At 34.8% G+C, this 19,834-nt stretch overlaps 1 protein-coding gene across 1 annotated transcript in view; it reads left to right on the top strand.

Moving 5' to 3' along the window:
- Positions 1–4,975: 4,975 nt before the first annotated feature.
- The window catches only part of LOC138702966 (N-acetylgalactosamine kinase-like), a 33,618-nt gene continuing 18,759 nt past the window's right edge, over positions 4,976–19,834 (top strand). Inside the window, exons 1-6 of the mRNA XM_069830404.1 lie at positions 4,976–5,427; positions 5,933–6,096; positions 6,400–6,567; positions 13,600–13,798; positions 16,535–16,643; positions 18,748–18,905. Coding sequence (XP_069686505.1) covers positions 5,939–6,096; positions 6,400–6,567; positions 13,600–13,798; positions 16,535–16,643; positions 18,748–18,905 — 792 coding nt within the window. The 5' untranslated portion in view covers positions 4,976–5,427; positions 5,933–5,938. The remainder of the gene's footprint in view (positions 5,428–5,932; positions 6,097–6,399; positions 6,568–13,599; positions 13,799–16,534; positions 16,644–18,747; positions 18,906–19,834) is intronic.

Here is a 19,834-nt window from a genome sequence, read left to right on the forward strand (position 1 = left end):
TTGTAATGGATAACGCTGCTTATCATTCCAGGCTACAGTTTAGGCTACCAAATAGATCCACAAGAAAGGATGATATTATTAGCTTCATGGTACAACACAATCTAGAAGTACCCAATCCACTCCCCACTATATCTGTATTGTTTGAACTCATAAAAGAAGCTAATATCAGTAGAAAGTTTGTCATTGACAAAATTGCAAGAGATTTCGGCCATGAGGTTTTGCGGTTGCCCTCATATCACTATAATTTAAATGCTATTGAACTTATTTGGGCGCGCTTAAAACATGAAGTTCGAAAACGAAATGTGACTCCATCACGTAGTGACAGTGTATGCAGAACAATACGAAAATGTGTTGAACTAATAAATTCGGAATTGTGAACAAAATGTGTTAACAGGACAAGAGAAATAGAACGCCAATATATTGTTCGCGATTCTGAAAACGACAGAGACTCGTTCATTATAAGCGTAGGTGACAGTGACAGTGAAGGAAGCAGTTCAGATGAGAGCTAGGATGTCAGGTAATTAATAACTGTAATTTACATATTTATTTAATTAATGTAGTTAGATAGCATGAAAGTATTATTATTATTATTATTATTATTATTATTATTATTATTATTATTAGTTATAAAGTAGTCGTGTTTCTCGTTTGTACGCCCTGCAGTTTGAAAAAGACGCGACAACATTGCTTTAGAACAGTATGCAATCGACAGGTCTGTTATTGTTGTTAACCTTTTCTTTGATCAGCTGGTCGTTACTGTGGCTGGCATGGCGATAATACTCAATGTTTATGCGAAAACGAGGAGCAGTGGCGGACTGCCATTGTCAATGTGTTGGTTGGAGTGTTCCACCGTTTCACAATGTCTTCTTATCATGAACGTAGTACATTATAGGATGAATAGGAAGAGAAATTTTTTGTGTTAGTGGGGAGAATGTGAAATGCTTAATTCGTTCGAAAATTGTTAAGGGTGTGTTAAAATTCAACATGCGACAACAATACTCGACTCTTCACGAAGAATATCATACAATAACAAGCATGTTGGACATGTGAAAATAATTTATTTTAGGGCTATCTGTATAATTGTTGGTTATACATAATAATCAGTATATTACAATACGTTTACACTCAGTTCTGCATGACAAACATATAGTTTTTAGTTTAATTTAATGAAAGAAAACAGAAATTATTCCAGAAATCCCACGTAAATCTGCAGTAGCAAAATTCAGACTGCTTACAGAACACGATTATTTGGCCAAACACTTGAATAAAATAGGAATTTACACAAATCCAAATTGCCCTCTATGAAACAAAGAAGAAGAAATGACTGAAGATCATCTCATAACCTGTGAAGTTCTACCTGATGGATCCACCACAGAGAAATATTGGAGAGCAAGAATGCTAATGGCTTCGTTGCCAAAGCCCGGCATTAGATAACAACAACAACATTTTAGGTGAAATGCCTAGGTCTACAAATACTTTAATAAATATAAAACAAGAAAATACAAACAAAAATCACACACGTGTCCTCAGTCTTATACAAAAAAGCTTCTTGCTAGCTATGTTCTAGCTTGGAATATTAGAAAATCAATGAAGCCCTTTACAGAAGCATCATTTGTAAAATCGTGCATACAGGACGTTACTAAAATACTGTGTCCAAAACAAAGTCAAAGTTTAAGAAAATTAAATTGTTTCCAATTACAGTTCAGAGAAGGACTTTCAAGATTGTAAATGTAATTGAATCTGAAGTCGAAACCACAATTAACCAGTTTGTAGCTTACTCACTTGCATTGCACGGAAGCATAGATAGAAATGACAAAGCTCACCTAGCCAATTTCATCCGAGGAGTTAATGAACATTTTACTGTGTCTGAATGTCTTCTAGATGTAATTACAAAATAAAACTGGAGAAGATCTTTTCCAGGCATTGAAAGGCACCATAGAACAGAAGAGGTTGAATTTGCAATGGCTTGTGTCAATAGCAACAGACGGGGCTCCAGCTTCATAGTATGTCAAAATAATATACAAACATATGGTATTTCTTATCCTTTTGATGTTATTATTTGTAAACATAAGCAGACCATTGCCGCGATCCCCCATTGACTGCTCCTATCTGTTGAGGTACGAGTCTCTCCCCCTTCTCTAGCCTTACAGCACACTGTATTCAGTGGGCAGCATCGAGAGCACGAAAGACGATACGCTTTTTGGAGACCTCTGGTGTAGAGTATACACCGAAACAGCTGTAAGCCACACGTGCTTATATAATTAACACTAGTAAGTTTACCATTTTATCAATCATTTGTGTTTTGAGCTATATGTAGTGCAGTGTACAGTCACAAGCAAATATTAATAACATAAGTAGAAGTGTACAGAAATAATGCTGTCTGCATTACTTGTCACTTGACATTATTTTATTTTCTCTGTAATGCGATGATTTAACGCCGTGCTATCAAAAAAGAATGCGTTTTACAGCAGTAAACATTTTTAATAGCCTCCCTATAGATATAAAAAATGAAACTTAAAACTTAAGATTATTTAGGGTCAAATTAAAGAAGTACCAGTACCTAATTTCTACACCTTCTATTCTGTAGGTGAATTTATGACATTCAACAACACTGCATGAATATTTCTGTTTTGTGTTAAGTATTGATACTAACCCCTTATACATATACTAGTACCGTATATTGTAAAACACTTCTGTAGGCAACTATTTCAACTATACTGTGACTATGAATTAAGACTTTATAGTACTATTAAATTTTTTTATGCATGTCATATTCAAGCTATGAAGCGATGTACAAATACCATGGAATGTAAATAAATATAATACAATACAACATATGATATCCGTACAGAAAAGACATGAAATATTACAAGAAATTGATGAAAAATGGCCATTCTTTTACTAGTCCGTAAATACGGAATTTTGGACGTTCTGTATGAGGTCAATAAGGAATAAGCTTTTACAGTCTCAAATACAGAACGTCCCGTACAATACAGTATGGAAGATTTGGCAACCCTTTCCAACAACCAAGCTATTTAGTCCACTCATTGGCACTTCAGAAGTCTTTTGCTTGAATTGTTTCATTAATTTTTTTTCTTCCTCGAGTTTATTGATTTTTCCTTTTTTCTTCTTTCATCCAGGTACCAATTTAGAATATTTTTCAGTACTGGTAATCTGCCACTTTCTATTTTTTGGTCATATCATCTTAATTGTATTATTTGAATATAATCATAATAGTGTATTTTGTATTGAAATTTTCTCGAATGATAAAATCCTTAATTCTTTCCTTTTTTTGATATTCTGGCTACCAGGGTAGGAAATCCATTTCAACAACAACAAGAATAATAATAGTAATAATCCTATCTAAAATTATGGTATTGGTATACATATTCACAACATATGTCTAAGAAAATATACTGGAGGTATGAGCAGATGGGAGGATGCTTTAGGTGGTGGGGGAAGTATCCTTCATCTTCCTCTCCACAAATTACATCCTCGTAAAGTACTGAAGGAAAAATCAACATCAGAAGATGATGGAAAGAAGCTGAGGATAAGAAGACCACTGGGTACCATGTGTTTACCACGATGATCCCCCCAGCCATTATAGCTGGTTCACAGAACCATATTTTACTACCTACCATAGGTACCCAAATTCATCACGATGCTGGATAGGTACTGGTCCCATACATTGGCACAGTAGTCGAGTAGTTACCATTAAATCCTGGATTCGCAGGTGACTAAACAACAACATATAGAGAAACTAAAAAACAGATTGTACAGTAAATGGGATTCTCTGATGATTTTTGCAAAATAATGTTAGGCATAATATTCTTGAAATGTTAGAAGGTAAAGTCTGTACTACAGTACAGGAATATATGTGAACAAAAATGCAGAACATAGACAAGTGAAATTTACAAAACAAGACTACGGGCGAATTAGACAGATGGATATTCCACATGCAGCAAAGGAACATTTCAAGGTTAACTCAACTTAAAAACTATAAAGCAACTGACAGAAGAAATGAAGGACTACCATAGAGAACATTGAATTGAACAATAGATGCCTATGATATGATGTATGATTACTGTTATTCATTGTATTCTCGTAGTTCCATTCAGGATTTAAAGCCATCTGTCATACCCTTATTTCTGGTTACCAGTACCGGTATTTTATACATTCAACACAATGTGAAAAATATTGAAAGATTATAGCAGACTGTTATTCATTGTAAAATTTAAATTATGGTTTATTTAACAACGCTCGCAACTGCAGAGGTTAAATCAGCGTCGCCGGTGTGCCGGAATTTTGTCTCGCAGGATTTCTTTTACATCCCAGTAAATCTACTGACATGAGCCTGTCGCATTTAAACACACTTAAATACTATTGACCTGGGCCAGGATCGAATCCGCAACCTCGAGCACAAAAGGCCAGTGCTATACCGACTACGCTACCCAGGCCGACTATTGTATTCTCCGAGTATTATTAAAGCCTTTTTTAAAATTTTATTATTGCTAGCCATCTTGACAGATGACGAGTTGTGCAGATACCGATACCCCAATTTTCCAGGAACATCATTCATCTTTACCAAACCAAACCTGAACTAGATTAGGTTATGTTTGGGTAGTTGAGTTTAGTTTTATTTAGGTTTGATTAGAAAAGGAGAGGGAACTTTCCTTAGAAATTACAATTTTTCGGTATCTAGCAGGAATGCTGTTAATTTCTTATAAAAATCTCGGAATCAACTAATTATATTCCGTAAACTACTTTATACATTTTGTATTAACATCTTTATATCCCATGTGATTTTTAAAGAATTGTGTGTTCTTCATCAAAACATTTTCAACGAGCGAATGTAACACACTTAATGCAATCTGGTGAGTCTTCCTGGTTTCTTTTTATAATTTAGTAATAATTACGGACAGTTGGCGAACATGTACATTTAGTGCATTCAGATGATTTACGTTGGTAGTTGTATTGATGTGGCAACAGATTTGTTTGTTTACACGCATGCAATAAAAATAATGTCGTCTGAAGACTGAAAAAAGAAATTCATGAATAGCAGACCACATGCCGGCTATTTGTGACTGTATAAAACAATAAGAAGGCTTGTTAATTATAATTAGTTATTGTCAACTTAATGTTCTACATCGCAAAGTTCTATAACTGCATAATGGCTTGTATTAAATTGTACAGCAGACCAATCATCATGCTATTTTATGTAAACAAAACTATATTGGTATAAAACTTAACACATTCATGTACCGGCAACTTGAAGTAACATTGATAGTAGCACAGCTTGAGAGGTTCGTAAACATAAATTAAATGATGTCATAATTTTACTGATAACGTGATGACGTGGATATCAAGACATAGGTTTGATTGCTTGACAACATTAGTTCTTCAACTCTACATTGTGGCAAATATAAGGTAAGTTGAGCATAAGCAAATTTGACAGAAAATATGTAAAACTTGCTATGCGATAAGAATTCAGGACATCTACACACGTGCATTTGAATTACATCAGAACTGTTAAAAGCCTTAATACATTTCTCACAAAGGTGTGATTCTCTACAATAAACTGCCAAGATCTAAATCAGGTGGCATTTAGAAAACGTGAAATTAATTTTACAGAAAAATCTTTTTTATAGTGTAGCTCTAGATGAATTTCTGTCATCAAATTTAGAATAGGTTAACCTAATTTTTTGTAAACTTTTCCTGTTAATTCCTATTGTTATTATTTTTATTTGTTGTGTAAATTCGTATGGTTGGTAACAAATTAGTTACTATATATAGCCGACTTTGCTTTTGTCACTTTATTTAATAACCCTTGTATTTGGTTTGTGGTGTATAAACTATCTGTATCTGTATCACTCATAACATGCATGCATGTGCGCATAAGTTCAATTTTTATACATTCACTTTTCTTTTTCAGAGTATAATGGAGCTGGAGAATAGCAACGGAATTGAGAACAATTACCCGCCAGTGCTGTCACTTCCATTAGAGAAACTAAACAATGATAGACTAAAACAATTAAGGAATCATTTTGTGGAAAAATACCAACAAGAACCAGAGTTTTTTGTCCGTGTTCCTGGAAGGTTAGTGTCTCCGCCTTTGCCCTTCAAAATACCACTTCCTGAGAAACAACTATATTGTTAAAATAGGTCATAGCTGTTTCTTTCTTTCTTTCTTTCTTTATATCATTTTTATTTCTTTTCTCTTAAGCATGCAAGTTGAAAAGGCCATAATTAAAATATGATAGGGCTAATTATCTATAATGAATCACATTACATAAGTTTTGGTGTATTTTTAATACATTTGTTTATGTTTGAGCAATGACTATGTAATTTTCATAGAAAGAAAAGTGTCCAAACATTGGCAACATTTCCTTTGTCTTACAGAGTGAACCTTATTGGAGAGCATGTGGATTACTGTGGCTATTCAGTGTTGCCAATGGCAATCCAATACGACATCATGTTGGCAGTGAAGCCAATACCAGAACCCAAGCTGCATCTCACAAACATGGATACCGATCACAATGCTTTTGAATGTGACGTAAATTCATTCAGGTAATTGTATGTTTAGTCAGCAGTCAGAATACTGATTGGAACCTCACACCAATGAGACAACTAAGCCAGGAGATAATGGGATAGGTTGGCCAGTTCCTTTCCTTTCATTGCATACCTCGCTGACATATTAAACTAATCAGACTTCAAATGCATAAAAACAATTGTTCTTCCTCTGATACATATCGTAAAGTGAGATGTACTACCTGATAAAATTCAACTTCTAATCACTAAATTGTGCACCAATATGCCTGGGTTAAATCCTAAATCTCTCTGCATTGCATATGTCACTGTTGATTCGTGCCTCGGATGGTAACTTTAAGCATGGCGGCCCCCTTGGTGCTATTCGACAGCAGTAGGCTACGTGCCAGCAATGGGTTTCCCCTTTTCCCTTCCTCACCTTCATCGTCATCATCCTCACCCTAGTACATGACATAACTCTTCACAAATACACATCATATCATGCATAACGTGGTCTGCTGAAGTGGTGTGCAATTTGAAAATTGATTAGTCCTGCCATCTATCTGCAGTATGCGGAACCCGAATCATGTAAAGTGAAGTGGGTAGGTGCGCGCGCACGCACGCACACACACACACACACACAAAAAACCCTCTCTCTCTCTCTCTCTCCCTCCCTCCCTCCCTCCTCTTTCCCCCCCTCTCCCTCTCTCTATCTTCCTCTTCCTGTTCCTCTCTCTCCCCCTCCCTCCCTCCCACTCCCTCTCCCGCCCCTCTCTCTCTCTCTCTCTCTCAACAGATGTATCACCCAGAACCTCAGTCAGAGACGGGCAATTATTATTTTTTTATATGTGGAATACCCAGCTGAAGCCCCATCCGTTTTTCAAGAAACATTTTTAAATTTGAATTATATTTAAACCATGAAGAAACAATCCAACATTGGCGTTGCAAGTGTAACACTCAAAGAAAAATGTTGTTTCATTGATAGTTGCCAATGTTTAGAATTTAACAGATCCTTTATATGATTGCTAACAGTTCTTTTAAATTAACTGATGCTCTTTGAAGAAATTAAGAAGATACCCTTCTTAACAGAATAACTAGATTAAGACATTTATTAGGTATTTTGGGTCGGGAGTCTGTTGATTCACTCTGAACAATAAAGTTAATTCCTCCTAAATTTATTTTAAATTTCATAGACACACTAATAAAGAGGGCAAAACAAAAACAGAACAAACCAACACAAACACCATGTGAGAATAAATACATAACATTAACATAACACGATACCAATACTCACAAATTGCAACTTCATTCAGAAAACTAAAATACAAGATAGCATACAAAACAAGTAACACAACACAGAAATATCTAAATAATCACATTAAACATTCAAATAAATATAATTCAACTGGAGTTTACAAACTAAAATGCAATAGTTGCCCACATTTTTACGTAGGACAGACAGGAAGATCCTTTCATACAAGATATAATGAACACATTAAAGCTATAACCAAACCCTACATCACATCAAATTATGCAGAACATATTACCAACAATAATCATGATTACAATAATATAGAAACAGATATGGAAATTTTACACATCACACCAAAAAGTTCACTGTTAAACATCTTAGAACAATACGAAATATATAAATATACAATAACATACCCACAACATATACTTAATACACAATTACAGTTCAATACCACACATTATTCGACTTCATGATACGTCATAACACAAACAACCAGCCCCCACCATAATAGCAACATACCCCCACCCCTACAATCGACAAATGCACGTCACAGAATTCAAGATCACCAGTAGTTCAGGAGACACTGATGAAGACGTAACATCAGCCATCTGTCCAAGGTATATACTGTACCTTTTTTAAAAATTGTAACACTTTTTAACGTGTGACTAAACAATTTTATGTTTTTAACAAACAAAGTGTTAACGTGAACTATAATCAATTAAATTTCATAGTATTAAACAATAATTATTGCTCTTTTTTTTTAATAATTTGCAGTGATTTCTAGGAAAATTTTCCATGTAATGTTCCCAAAACTTAACCCCTCCCATCTTAAATTTCTGACTTCGTCACTGGCAGTCCTTACAACAATTTGTTTCATTGACTTCGTACTTATGTACCAAAGTAGATGCTATTAAGTATTAAATGGTCCTTTGCATGACTTTTTCATCTTTATAATGAATAACACACGTGAATTAACAAATTTATAGCAGAGAAGCTTCTTACAAGCGCCACAGATGGCTAACTCCTCCATATTTCCCAGCATCTCGCATGTTTTTCTTGGTTTTTCCCGCATTCTTTCTTCTTTCTCTTCCCTAGTGGCAAGTACTTGACTTGTGCCATTACCCAAGCATCCCTCTGTAAGAGTGATGTACCATAATTTGCCATTACAGCATTACTCTTGGTGCACCAGTGGAGGTGATCTGCACAGCACCAGCTGATGATTATGATTATTGAAGCATTAGTGGAATGCTTGTAGGGAAAACGGGAATACCCCATGAAAAACCTACCACCTCTATCTGTATTCATTGTAAAATTGAAATTAAATTGAGATTTGTGTCAAGGAAAAAGTATTTTAGTTTTGATGTGCTTCACAGCTAATCATTGTCTGAATTATCAGTCACTTAACACTGCATCACTTCGTAATCTTATCATGACCTACTGTAATCCCATTCATATCACTAAATGATACATTTTTAAGATCCTTTACTCTTATCTTATTGTCCTGTGTTATGCAATTATTTTCTTGCTGACTTCGTACAGTATTGTCTTCTTAAATCACCAGGATATGTGTATATGTGCGTGCGTGTGTGTGCGTACATGAGTACACACATGTGCGTGCATGTGTGGGAGATCTTTCTTTTCCCCACAAATTTTCGAATCTTTATTTCAGTTTCTTTTTTATAAACTCCATTTCTTGAGAGAAAATATTAAAATTGTCTTCGAATTTGTTTTCAATTCCACAAGTACAAATGCCTCCATGTCCTCTCCTGATATGAGTCCATACTGATACTTAGGGGTAGACAAATCCCGGGATCCTAAAAATTTTTTTGTGGTGCCTGAGTTTTTTTAGAGTAAAAAATTTAAGATTTTTTTTATTTCTTTTATGCTGCTACAACTAATACATATTGTTAACAAAAGTAGTCCTATGAAGAAGTTGGAGCTTGTGCTGTGTTTATTAATTGACAAGGTTGTAACCAACAAAATATTTGTTTTTTGGTAAATCAAGAGTAATACTTATTAGACCTGTGTTATCATTACTAACATATTGGAATGTATACATTAGGGTAAAGTAATTTAAAATCACATGACTTTTGTATATATAAATATTCATTGGGCTTCACAACAAACTTTATTTAATTCTTAACTCAACACACCTTTTCCCTTACCATTAAGGCAAATTATCTTCTTCTTATTTGGCTTTACAGTCCTTGTATTTTAGTCTTGGCCATCGTTAAAATACCTGCCCACTCTTTCCTAACTTGTGTACTTTTAGTCTCCACTTCTTCACACCTAGAATCCTAAAAACATTCTCTACATCGTCCAGCCATCTTACAGTTTTTGTCTTCCAATATTACAATTAACCCTGGCCAGCCTCAATGGAAGGAGTCCATAATCGTACCTATTTTTAAGAAGGGGGACAAGACTAACTGTAGTAACTTGCGAGGAATATCACTTTTGTTGATGTCATACAAAATTTTGTCGAATATCCTTTTGAGAAGATAACTCCATATGTAGATGAAATTATTGGGGATCATCAGTGTGGTTTTAGGCGTAATAGATCAACTATTGATCAGACTTTTTGTATTCAACAGATATTGGAGAAAAAATGGGAGTATAAGGGTACAGTACACCAGCTATTCATAGATTTCAAAAAGATGTATGACTCGGTTAAGAGAGAAGTTTTGTATAATATTCTTATTGAATTTAGTATTCCCAAGAAACTAGTTCGATTAATTAAAATGTGTCTCAGTGAAACTTACAGCAGAGTTCGTATAGGCCAGTTTCTATCTGACGCTTTTCCAATTCACTGTGGGCTAAAGCAGGGAGATGCACTATCACCTTTACTTTTTAACTTCACTCTAGAATATGCCATTAGGAAAGTTCAGGATAACACAGAGGGTTTGGAATTGAACGGATTACATCAGCTTCTTGTCTATGCAGATGACGTGAATATGTTAGGAGAAAATCTACAAACGATTAGGGAAAACGCGGAAATTCTAGTTGAAGCAAGTAAAGCGATAGGTTTGGAAGTAAATCCCGAAAAGACAAAGTATATGATTATGTCTCGTGACCAGAATATTGTACGAAATGGAAATATAAAAATTGGAGATTTATCCTTCGAAGAGGTGGAAAAATTCAAATATCTTGGAGCAACAGTAACAAATATAAATGACACTCGGGAGGAAATTAAACACAGAATAAATATGGGAAATGCGTGTTATTATTCGGTTGAGAAGCTTTTGTCATCTAGTCTTCTGTCAAAAAATTTGAAAGTTAGAATTTATAAAACAGTTATATTACCGGTTGCTCTGTATGGTTGTGAAACTTGGACTCTGACTTTGAGAGAGGAACAGAGATTAAGGGTGTTTGAGAATAAGGTGCTTAGGAAAATATTTGGGGCTAAGAGGGATGAAGTTACAGGAGAATGGAGAAAGTTACACAACACAGAACTGTATGTATTGTATACTTCACCTGACATAATTAGGAACATAAAATCCAGACGTTTGAGATGGGCAGGGCATGTAGCACGTATGGACGAATCCAGAAATGCATATAGAGTGTTAGTTGGGAGGCCGGAGGGAAAAAGACCTTTGGGGAGGCCGAGACGTAGATGGGAAGATAATATTAAAATGGATTTGAGGGAGGTGGGATATGATGGTAGAAACTGGATTAATCTTGCTCAGGATAGGGATCAATGGCGGGCTTGTGTGAGGGCGGCAATGAATCTCTGGGTTCCTTAAAAGCCAGTAAGTAAGTAAGTAAGTAAGCCTCAAAGTCTAGTGGTCAAAGCTTGTGGCTACAGTTCATGAGGCCCTGGTTAGAGCACAGGAACTTTTCTTAAAGGGAATTATTTCTGTGTTCGTCCATAGTCTGGAATTTAGGTTAAGTTTATACTTAAGATCTCCTCTGGTGTCACATAATCATGATCATCATATCATCGGGGCAACGTAACTCCGTCTTCCAGGCACCCCAACCTCAGAAGTGGGTAACACCTAAGCTACTGCCAGCAGAGAAGTCCATAAATATCGAAAGACAATCTGGTGGTATTGGAAAAAAAATTACATCTACCTTCAAGTTTTGAGTTCAGGATCTTTTGAACAAGACAAACCTCCATTCTAATGATATGTCTTAACCATTTTAATCGACGTGTCTTAATTTTTACTACAATATCTGTAGATTTATATTGATTCTTTAATTCTAGAGTGTACATTATTCTCCAGTTTCCAGTCTTATGTTTAGGTCCAAAAATCTTCTTCAATATTTTCCTTTCCCGTGCCGTTAGTTGTAATTCCTTCTTTCTAATCATTGTCCAGATTACACTTCCATAATGAACAGTTGGTCATGTAATTATTTTGTATAATCTAATTTTAAGAGTTTCATTTATATACAGCGAAACCAGTTCAAGACGGAAGTGACATGGTTCTATTTTTTTTTCTGTTGTGGACAGGCTTCCGTGTTATTCAGGTGTGAAGTTAAAATGAAATATTTTATCATTTCTATAAATGAAAAACAAAATAGCATGTCGCAAATTATAGGAAGTACAAAATATTCCATTTAACAATACTGACATTAAGTCAGTTTCCTGTCGCTTATTTAATTGGTGAATGATCTTGTTGAAAATCTCATTTCCTATATAAATTGTATTGTAACTCATTCATTAAACTATGAAGTTTATTAATAACACTAAATTTAATGTCTAACACTATACTATAATACTGTACTGTATATCACAACACATTATTTAATTGGACTAGGAGCCATCCATTAGAAGCCTTGAATTCTGGACTATCTAATTTCTTTGCCAGTCCAGGGTTTTCTTTGCAGAATAGGTCCAGAAATTGGCATGGTCTTTGAAAGGGCAAGAAGAATCCACTCCCACAACAGTTCATTTATTTCTATGTAATCAGTTGTTTTCTGTTTCCTTTTATGCCTTTTATTATTGATCGCAAGTCACTCACTCATGATACAGCCTTTATTTTTCAAAGTGTTACACCTTAGTTTCCCATTCCTAATTTTCAACATTATTTTCCATACGCTTCGTTTCTCATTTTCCTCAATAACTTTTACTTCATCACTTAATGATAGTGCAGCATTTTTACACAACTTTTTTTTAATCACGAAATCTTAATACACTTGCGTTTTACCCAGCTACGACAGTATATAGGAGTGAAGCATTGAACATCTTTGAAGGGACTCGTCTGCCTAGTCAATGGGGTAATAAAATTTGTGACCACCAGGCCAACACACCCTCGCACCCTAAAAAATTTTGCAAAGAAAACTTGTTTTTATCTTAGTGACCTACATATTTCGTACATTCCTTGAAATCACATACTGTTTCAAAATATAGTTTACATTAAAGTAGTGTGTCCAAAATATTATTTTCGTTTTGAACAGTAGCAGACAGTTTCCATTTCCGCATTGGACAGTTTCCGTTTTATTCAGAAAAAATTACACATAATACATACAAATTTCGCCGGAACCAATAAATTGTTCCGAAATAGACAGGATTCCGGATTATTCAGGTTCCAATTTGAACAGGTTTCACTGTATCTTGCACAGAGATTTTTATTGATAACTGTTACGCATCTATTACCAGCTGCAATTTTATCTTTCATGACAGTATCAGCTATATTTTGAGGGGCAGTTGAAGCTCGAGGATGATTATAATGCACTACAATTAAGAAGTTATTTGAAAGTGTAAACTCATCTACAATCAGTGTTAGAAATATCGACATGTCTGTTGGCTGAGTTAAAACATGTAGTCAGCTGATATGCGTTAGCTCACTCCCTGCTGTAGTCTCATTGTTGTGTTGCCATAGCATAGAAGTGAAGAAGGGGGAGTCTCCCCTCTGGCACAACTACTTCCTGTGTGGGCTCCAAGGCGTGCTGGAGGTGCTGTCCACTTCCTCCGTGGGCATGTACGTCGTAGTAACTGGAAATGTGCCCCTGAGTTCAGGACTGTCCAGTTCCAGTGCACTCGTCAGTGCTGCTGCCCTTGCCTCAGCTCATGCCAACAAGGTAACGCCGCTCATGAGTGGTGTATCCAGGTATTGTAGTAAGGGTGAGCATAAGAGCCAGTTTTTGAACTAAAAACACTAATGTGCGCATGAACAACAAATATAAAATATTGTACCCGTATCTTAACATTGTTACATTGTGTTGATTTAAGAAAAAGATGATTAAATTTATTAATTACATTAAAAGCTTAATACATGCTGTAAAATTCAGTAAACACTGAATCTCTTGTTCTACTGATGTGTACCATTTTCACTACAAGTTTTTATATACAATAATTGAAGCGTCGGCTGGAACAACGCTGTAAGTTACATTTGGTAAAATTTACAGGAGCTGCAAAAATGTGTATGCGTACAACGTTGTTCTTATGAGGGTAGCAAACTTTTGCGTGGACAAATTTCAGGTACTGCATTGATGGACAGTTATAAGCCAAAGAGTATAGCAAGGTAACATGACATACAACATTATTACATGGAAACACGCCGAATGAAAATTTTGTAACTTACAACGTTGTTCCAGCCGATGCTTCAATTGTTTCAGCCGCTTTTAATTTTGCCAAGTGTTATTTATTTATATTTATTTAATTGATTAATTAATTTACTTAGTTACTCATTTACTTGCTTACTTATTTATTTACTTGTTTACTTATTTACTAATTTATTTATTTATTTACTCATTTATGTATTTATTTACTTTTTTATTAATTTTTTTTTACGTATAACGTCTGTGTTCGAGGTTTGGAATTATTGTATAATCACCTGAACTGGAAAATACACATAGAATATATTACTCCTAAATTGAGCTCAGTCTGCTATGCATTCAGATCCTTAACTTATAGCCCCTAAATACATTTAAAATAGCATACTTTAATTTTATAATGAAATGTGGATTATTATTTTGGGCTAACTCATCTGAAACTAAACATATTTTTGTTTTACAAAACAAAGCCCTAAAAATAATTATAGATTTGCACATAAAGGCACATCATGTAAAAAAGTTTTTCAAACTGTAGACATTTTTTACCTTAACTTGTGAGTACATTCTTTCCCTGATAATGTTTTACGTTAAAAATCAAGGTATTACTGACATTAATCAGAACAGCCATATTTTTAATACAAGCTAGAATTCTCACACATAGTTTCTGTGAGAAGAAGAAATTGAAATCACAACTGTTGAAGAAGTAGGCACAAGTGGTGCCTTTTCTACATATTTAACATTATTATTATTATTATTATTATTATTATTATTATTATTATTATTACTACTACTACTACTACGACTACTACTACTACTACTACTACTACTACTACTACTACTACTACTGCTGCTGCTGCTGCTGCTGCTATATGTATTTAATGTCCCAGTTTTCATTAATTTGTCAGCTGGGTAGCTTAGTTGATAAAGTAACTGGCTACGGATTGGAAGATCTTGGGTTTAATACCAGTTGGTAGCAGGATTTTTCCCGTTGCCAAAACTTCCATAACAGCTCTGAAGTTCACTCAGCCTCCTATCAAATAGAGTACTGAATCTTTCTCGGAGATGAAAGGTGGTTGCCCCTCATGCGCTTTCATGGTGTGTAAAGGAGTACCTTTGCTTTTATAACCTTTCATAAATTCTCCTATGTCTAGGAGTAATAATTAATCAGTCACTCTCTTACATCTTCACATCTCATCCAGATGTGCTGTATCCAAGTCCTTTGTAAATACACTAAATAGACCACTACTCTTCTCACATGTTAAAGTAGATACAATTTTCAGAGCTCTTCTTTAGTGTCTATACACAAATACTGTGATAGTTGCTGTTGTAGTACATGATTGTTGTCTTTGAAATCATTTTGGATTTATATACAGGGTGATTCACGAGGATTTTACCGTCCTTTACGGAGCTTATTTCTGAAGCAAAAAAATGTCATATAAACATAGTTCCTATTCTGAATATTTTCAGAGTTTTACTAATTTAAAGTTGTTTGTAAAATACGTTTTTTTCTTTAGTTTGAAGATAAAAGAATAATACAAATAGAGAATGAACCATTCAGAAGTATCATTTCTTTAATTGGCAAGTATTATGAAGCTAAAAATGTGCCATGAACTCCTTAGTTGCTTCGTACAGACATCTTTTTCTATTTTTAATTAAAAAATTACATTATTCTTATACACTTATCACAACAATTATTACAAATCACACCACTTCCACTGACTTAATTATTTGCAGTTCAATTTTGCATCCTAATTTACAGTCTTGGAGAGTTTACAACACATTTTAAAAAATGTCGCTGTGAACGGCACTCGTCGCTCTACGTAACTGCATACGGCTGTCTTTGATTTCCCTAGTGCTCGTGTTGGCTGCTGACTGCACACTGACCAAGATCACGCGTTCACAGCAATGCATTCCAATAACGAAATGTTACTCTGTAAATATTGAGAATAGGACCCATGTTTATATGACATTTTTGCTCAGAATGTCTTGAGAAATAAGCTCCGTAAAGGATGGTAAATCCTCATGAATCACCCTGTATTTATAATCATCTCTCTCACCTCACAATGTCAATTAACTTGAGCAGTTGGGAACTTAATCAGTAGAAAGTAATAAATAAGGAACAAAATGTTAAAAGACTAATTTTGATATCCTTAGGTCACTAAAAACTTGAAGCAGTGTAAAAAGTTGAGAAAACCTCACCTTTATTAAACAATATTATACGTCATTTCATCACCCTTAAACTTAATTATGTTAACATTTCAGCTCAACTTGTCCAAACTGGAAATAGCTTCTCTTAGTGCTACATCAGAGCGGTATATTGGGACCCAGGGCGGTGGAATGGACCAAGCAATAGCTTTTCTTGGAACAAAAGGTACTTACATGAGAACTGTAACTTTGTAAGCATTTAATGAATTTACTTTGGCGCATATGTTTATTATTCCCTGTCCAAAATGACTACCAATCACTACATCTACAAGAACATTTAGTAGTATTCCATGTCCTTTCCTTATGACTGCTTAATATGTTATTCATATGTAGTACTGGCATAGCTCAGATAGCAATTAGTTGGATGAGATCTGAGGCTGCACTTGGGCGTGGATTCAAATCCCACTTGGGCTGTTACTTGGTTAAGTTTTTTTCGAGGCAGTTTCTGAACTGTAAGGCGAATCTCAATTAATCCCATGGAAAATCTCCAGACTCACTTCGTCAAATACCACATTGCTATCATCAGTTTCACCAATGCCAAGTAATCTCATGGTTTATACAGCACTGTTAAATAACCAATTTATAAAAATCTCCATGGTTACTCCTCGTCAAGCCACCTGTCTCAGGTACCAGATGATGCCATCTAACAGTAATTCTAATAAATTCGTTAAAAACTTGTAAAACATCTATTATTTATTCAAAATTACTATCAGACTCAACGAAACTACAGATCTTATATTTTATCTCTGCCTCTGTGCAACGTCACACTTGTAGTGGGGAGGCAAGGAGATGGCAGAAAGGTTGTAATGCTTTTTAATACGCTGATGCCCACGTTGTAAGATAAGCCACTTGAAATTTAATGGCCACTGACCAGCAGAGATAAAATGTAAGCTCTGTGGAATTGTTACAAGACAAGATATTAAGTTATATGGCTAATCAATTGTGTTTGGTTGGACAAAAAATCATTGCTTGCTTTAACCATGCTATATTTCATCAAATTAATTCACAAGTGGCTTTTTAAATTATTCTGGTGCTAATACAAAGTAGAAAAACAACACAATGTTGAGTTTTTTCTACTCTGCATTGAAAAACAAAGTGAAAGCTACTTTTGAATTGATATCTAGATTATATATGAATAATGATCACTTAAAATAGAAAACGCATATAGAATAATACATATTACTCCTAAATTGAACTCTGCCTGTAATGCATTAAGATCCTTATCCTTGTTGGTGATATAGCATACTTTCATTCTATAATGAAATATAGATTAATATTGTGAGTTAAATAATCTGAAACTAAATATATTTTTGTTTTACAAAAGAAAGCTGTAAGGATAATGACAGATGTGCATAAAAAATATTTTCTACAATTTAGAAATCTTGACCTTATCTTGTGAGTACATTCTTTCCTTGATGATGTTTTATATTGAAAACCAAGATATTTTTAGTAATAACCAGAACATTCATAATTTTACTACAAGACATAAATCAGATCTTCATCTACCATTCTGTAGGATTTCATGTATTACGGTCTTCAATGCACTGCCTAATTGTCTTAAAAGCTTTGAGGGAAGCCAAGAGAAAAGGTTCAGAACAGAATTAACAAAATTTCCCTGTATTCGTACCTTTTTTTGCACTGATGAACTGTTTATGCTTGTAAATTAAATTAACCTCCTTGTTATGTATTACACGTTTTTGTATAATTTTTTACTTGTTCCAATTTTCAAAGCTACAATGATGATTTTTAAGATCTATGAAATACAATAAGTAAAATGCAATTTCTCGTCCATATTGAATTTCCATGCTGAATAACCTGTGCAGTTGAAAGTGTCATTAAATAAACACTACCGACCATGACGAGCCAGCAAGTGAAAGTGGTAGGGATAAACGAGTAAGTTGAAGGGGAAATAAGGTGGCAAATTCTGTGGTGTTTGGGTAACGGGAGATAAGTCATAAAAATGAGTTCGGAGATAAATGAAAATTAAACTTGGAACCCTTATTACAAATAATTTTTTACACAAATAAAACACATCAACTGCTAGTATTCTTTGATTTTTGCACACCCGATTGTATAATTTAACTTGTGTGTTCATCTGGGAACAAAATTCCATCTGGACAAAAAATGACTTATACCCCTTTACCCGAACACCACAGAATTATGTAAGAAAAGAAACAAAGGAATAGCGAAATCTCTGGCAGTAACAGGATATTTATTCCTGAAATAATGTCAGTCAGTTTAGACTCTTCTCTTACACCTTTACATTGCAGGATGTGCAAAACATATACAGTTTAACCCACTGCGGTCAGAAGATGTGAAGCTGCCAGATGGTGCTGTGTTTGTCATCGCACATTCTCTAGCCATTCTGAACAAGGCCAAGACATCTGACTACAATTGCCGTGTGGCTGAGTGTCGCCTAGCAACACAGGTAACATAAACTAGAGGTAATAACATAACATATAATTAACCAGCTTTTGCTTGTATGCAGCTCAGAAGTGAGCTGAGAAAGAACATCACAAATCTGCTTACTGGTGGTTATATTAGTGATAAACTTATATCCTCCTTGTCACATTCTTTTCTTCTTCCCTCTTTCCTCTTTTGAGAGTATTATATTCCAAAATATCAAGAAAGTTATTTCATACCATGTTCATCCTCGGTCCACACCTGTGGAGTAACGGTCAGCGCGTCTGGCCACGAAACCAGGTGGCCCGGGTTCGAATCCCGGTCGGGGCAAGTTACCTGGTTGAGGTTTTTTCCGAGGTTTTCCCTCAACCCAATACGAGCAAATGCTGTGTAACTTTCGGTGCTGGACCCCGGACTCATTTCACCGGCATTATCACCTTCATTTCATTCAGACGCTAAATAACCTAGATGTTGATATAGCGTCGTAAAATTACCCAATAAAATAAAATAAATAAATGTTCATCCTCCTCCAGTCTTGACACTGAATTGCTAGCTATTGATGCTGTTCTTCAGTGTGTTACTCAAATTTCTGAAAAATCTATTTGCATACTTACTGACTTCAAGGGTGCTATATTTAATATAATTAAACATGTATCAAACCTATATGCACATAGAATTATTCCAGTTCAGAAACAACTAAGTAAACTAAAAGAACTCCGAAAGGAAATAACATTTCAATGGATACCTAGTCATTGTGGTATACCTGGAAACGAGAAAGTCGATAATATTGCAAAACAGGCAACATATTTGCAACCAAGACCTCTTCAAGTGATATCTCTATCCAATGCTTTTGCTTCAGTAAAGTCTCATTTTACAAACCTATGGATCAACAATTGGCTCTCTTCTGACAAAGGAAAAATTTTACAATCTGTACAAAAGAAACCAAATGACCTG

The sequence above is a fragment of the Periplaneta americana genome, chromosome 7 (genome assembly GCF_040183065.1).
Source record: "Periplaneta americana isolate PAMFEO1 chromosome 7, P.americana_PAMFEO1_priV1, whole genome shotgun sequence".
Lineage (NCBI taxonomy): Eukaryota > Metazoa > Arthropoda > Insecta > Blattodea > Blattidae > Periplaneta > Periplaneta americana.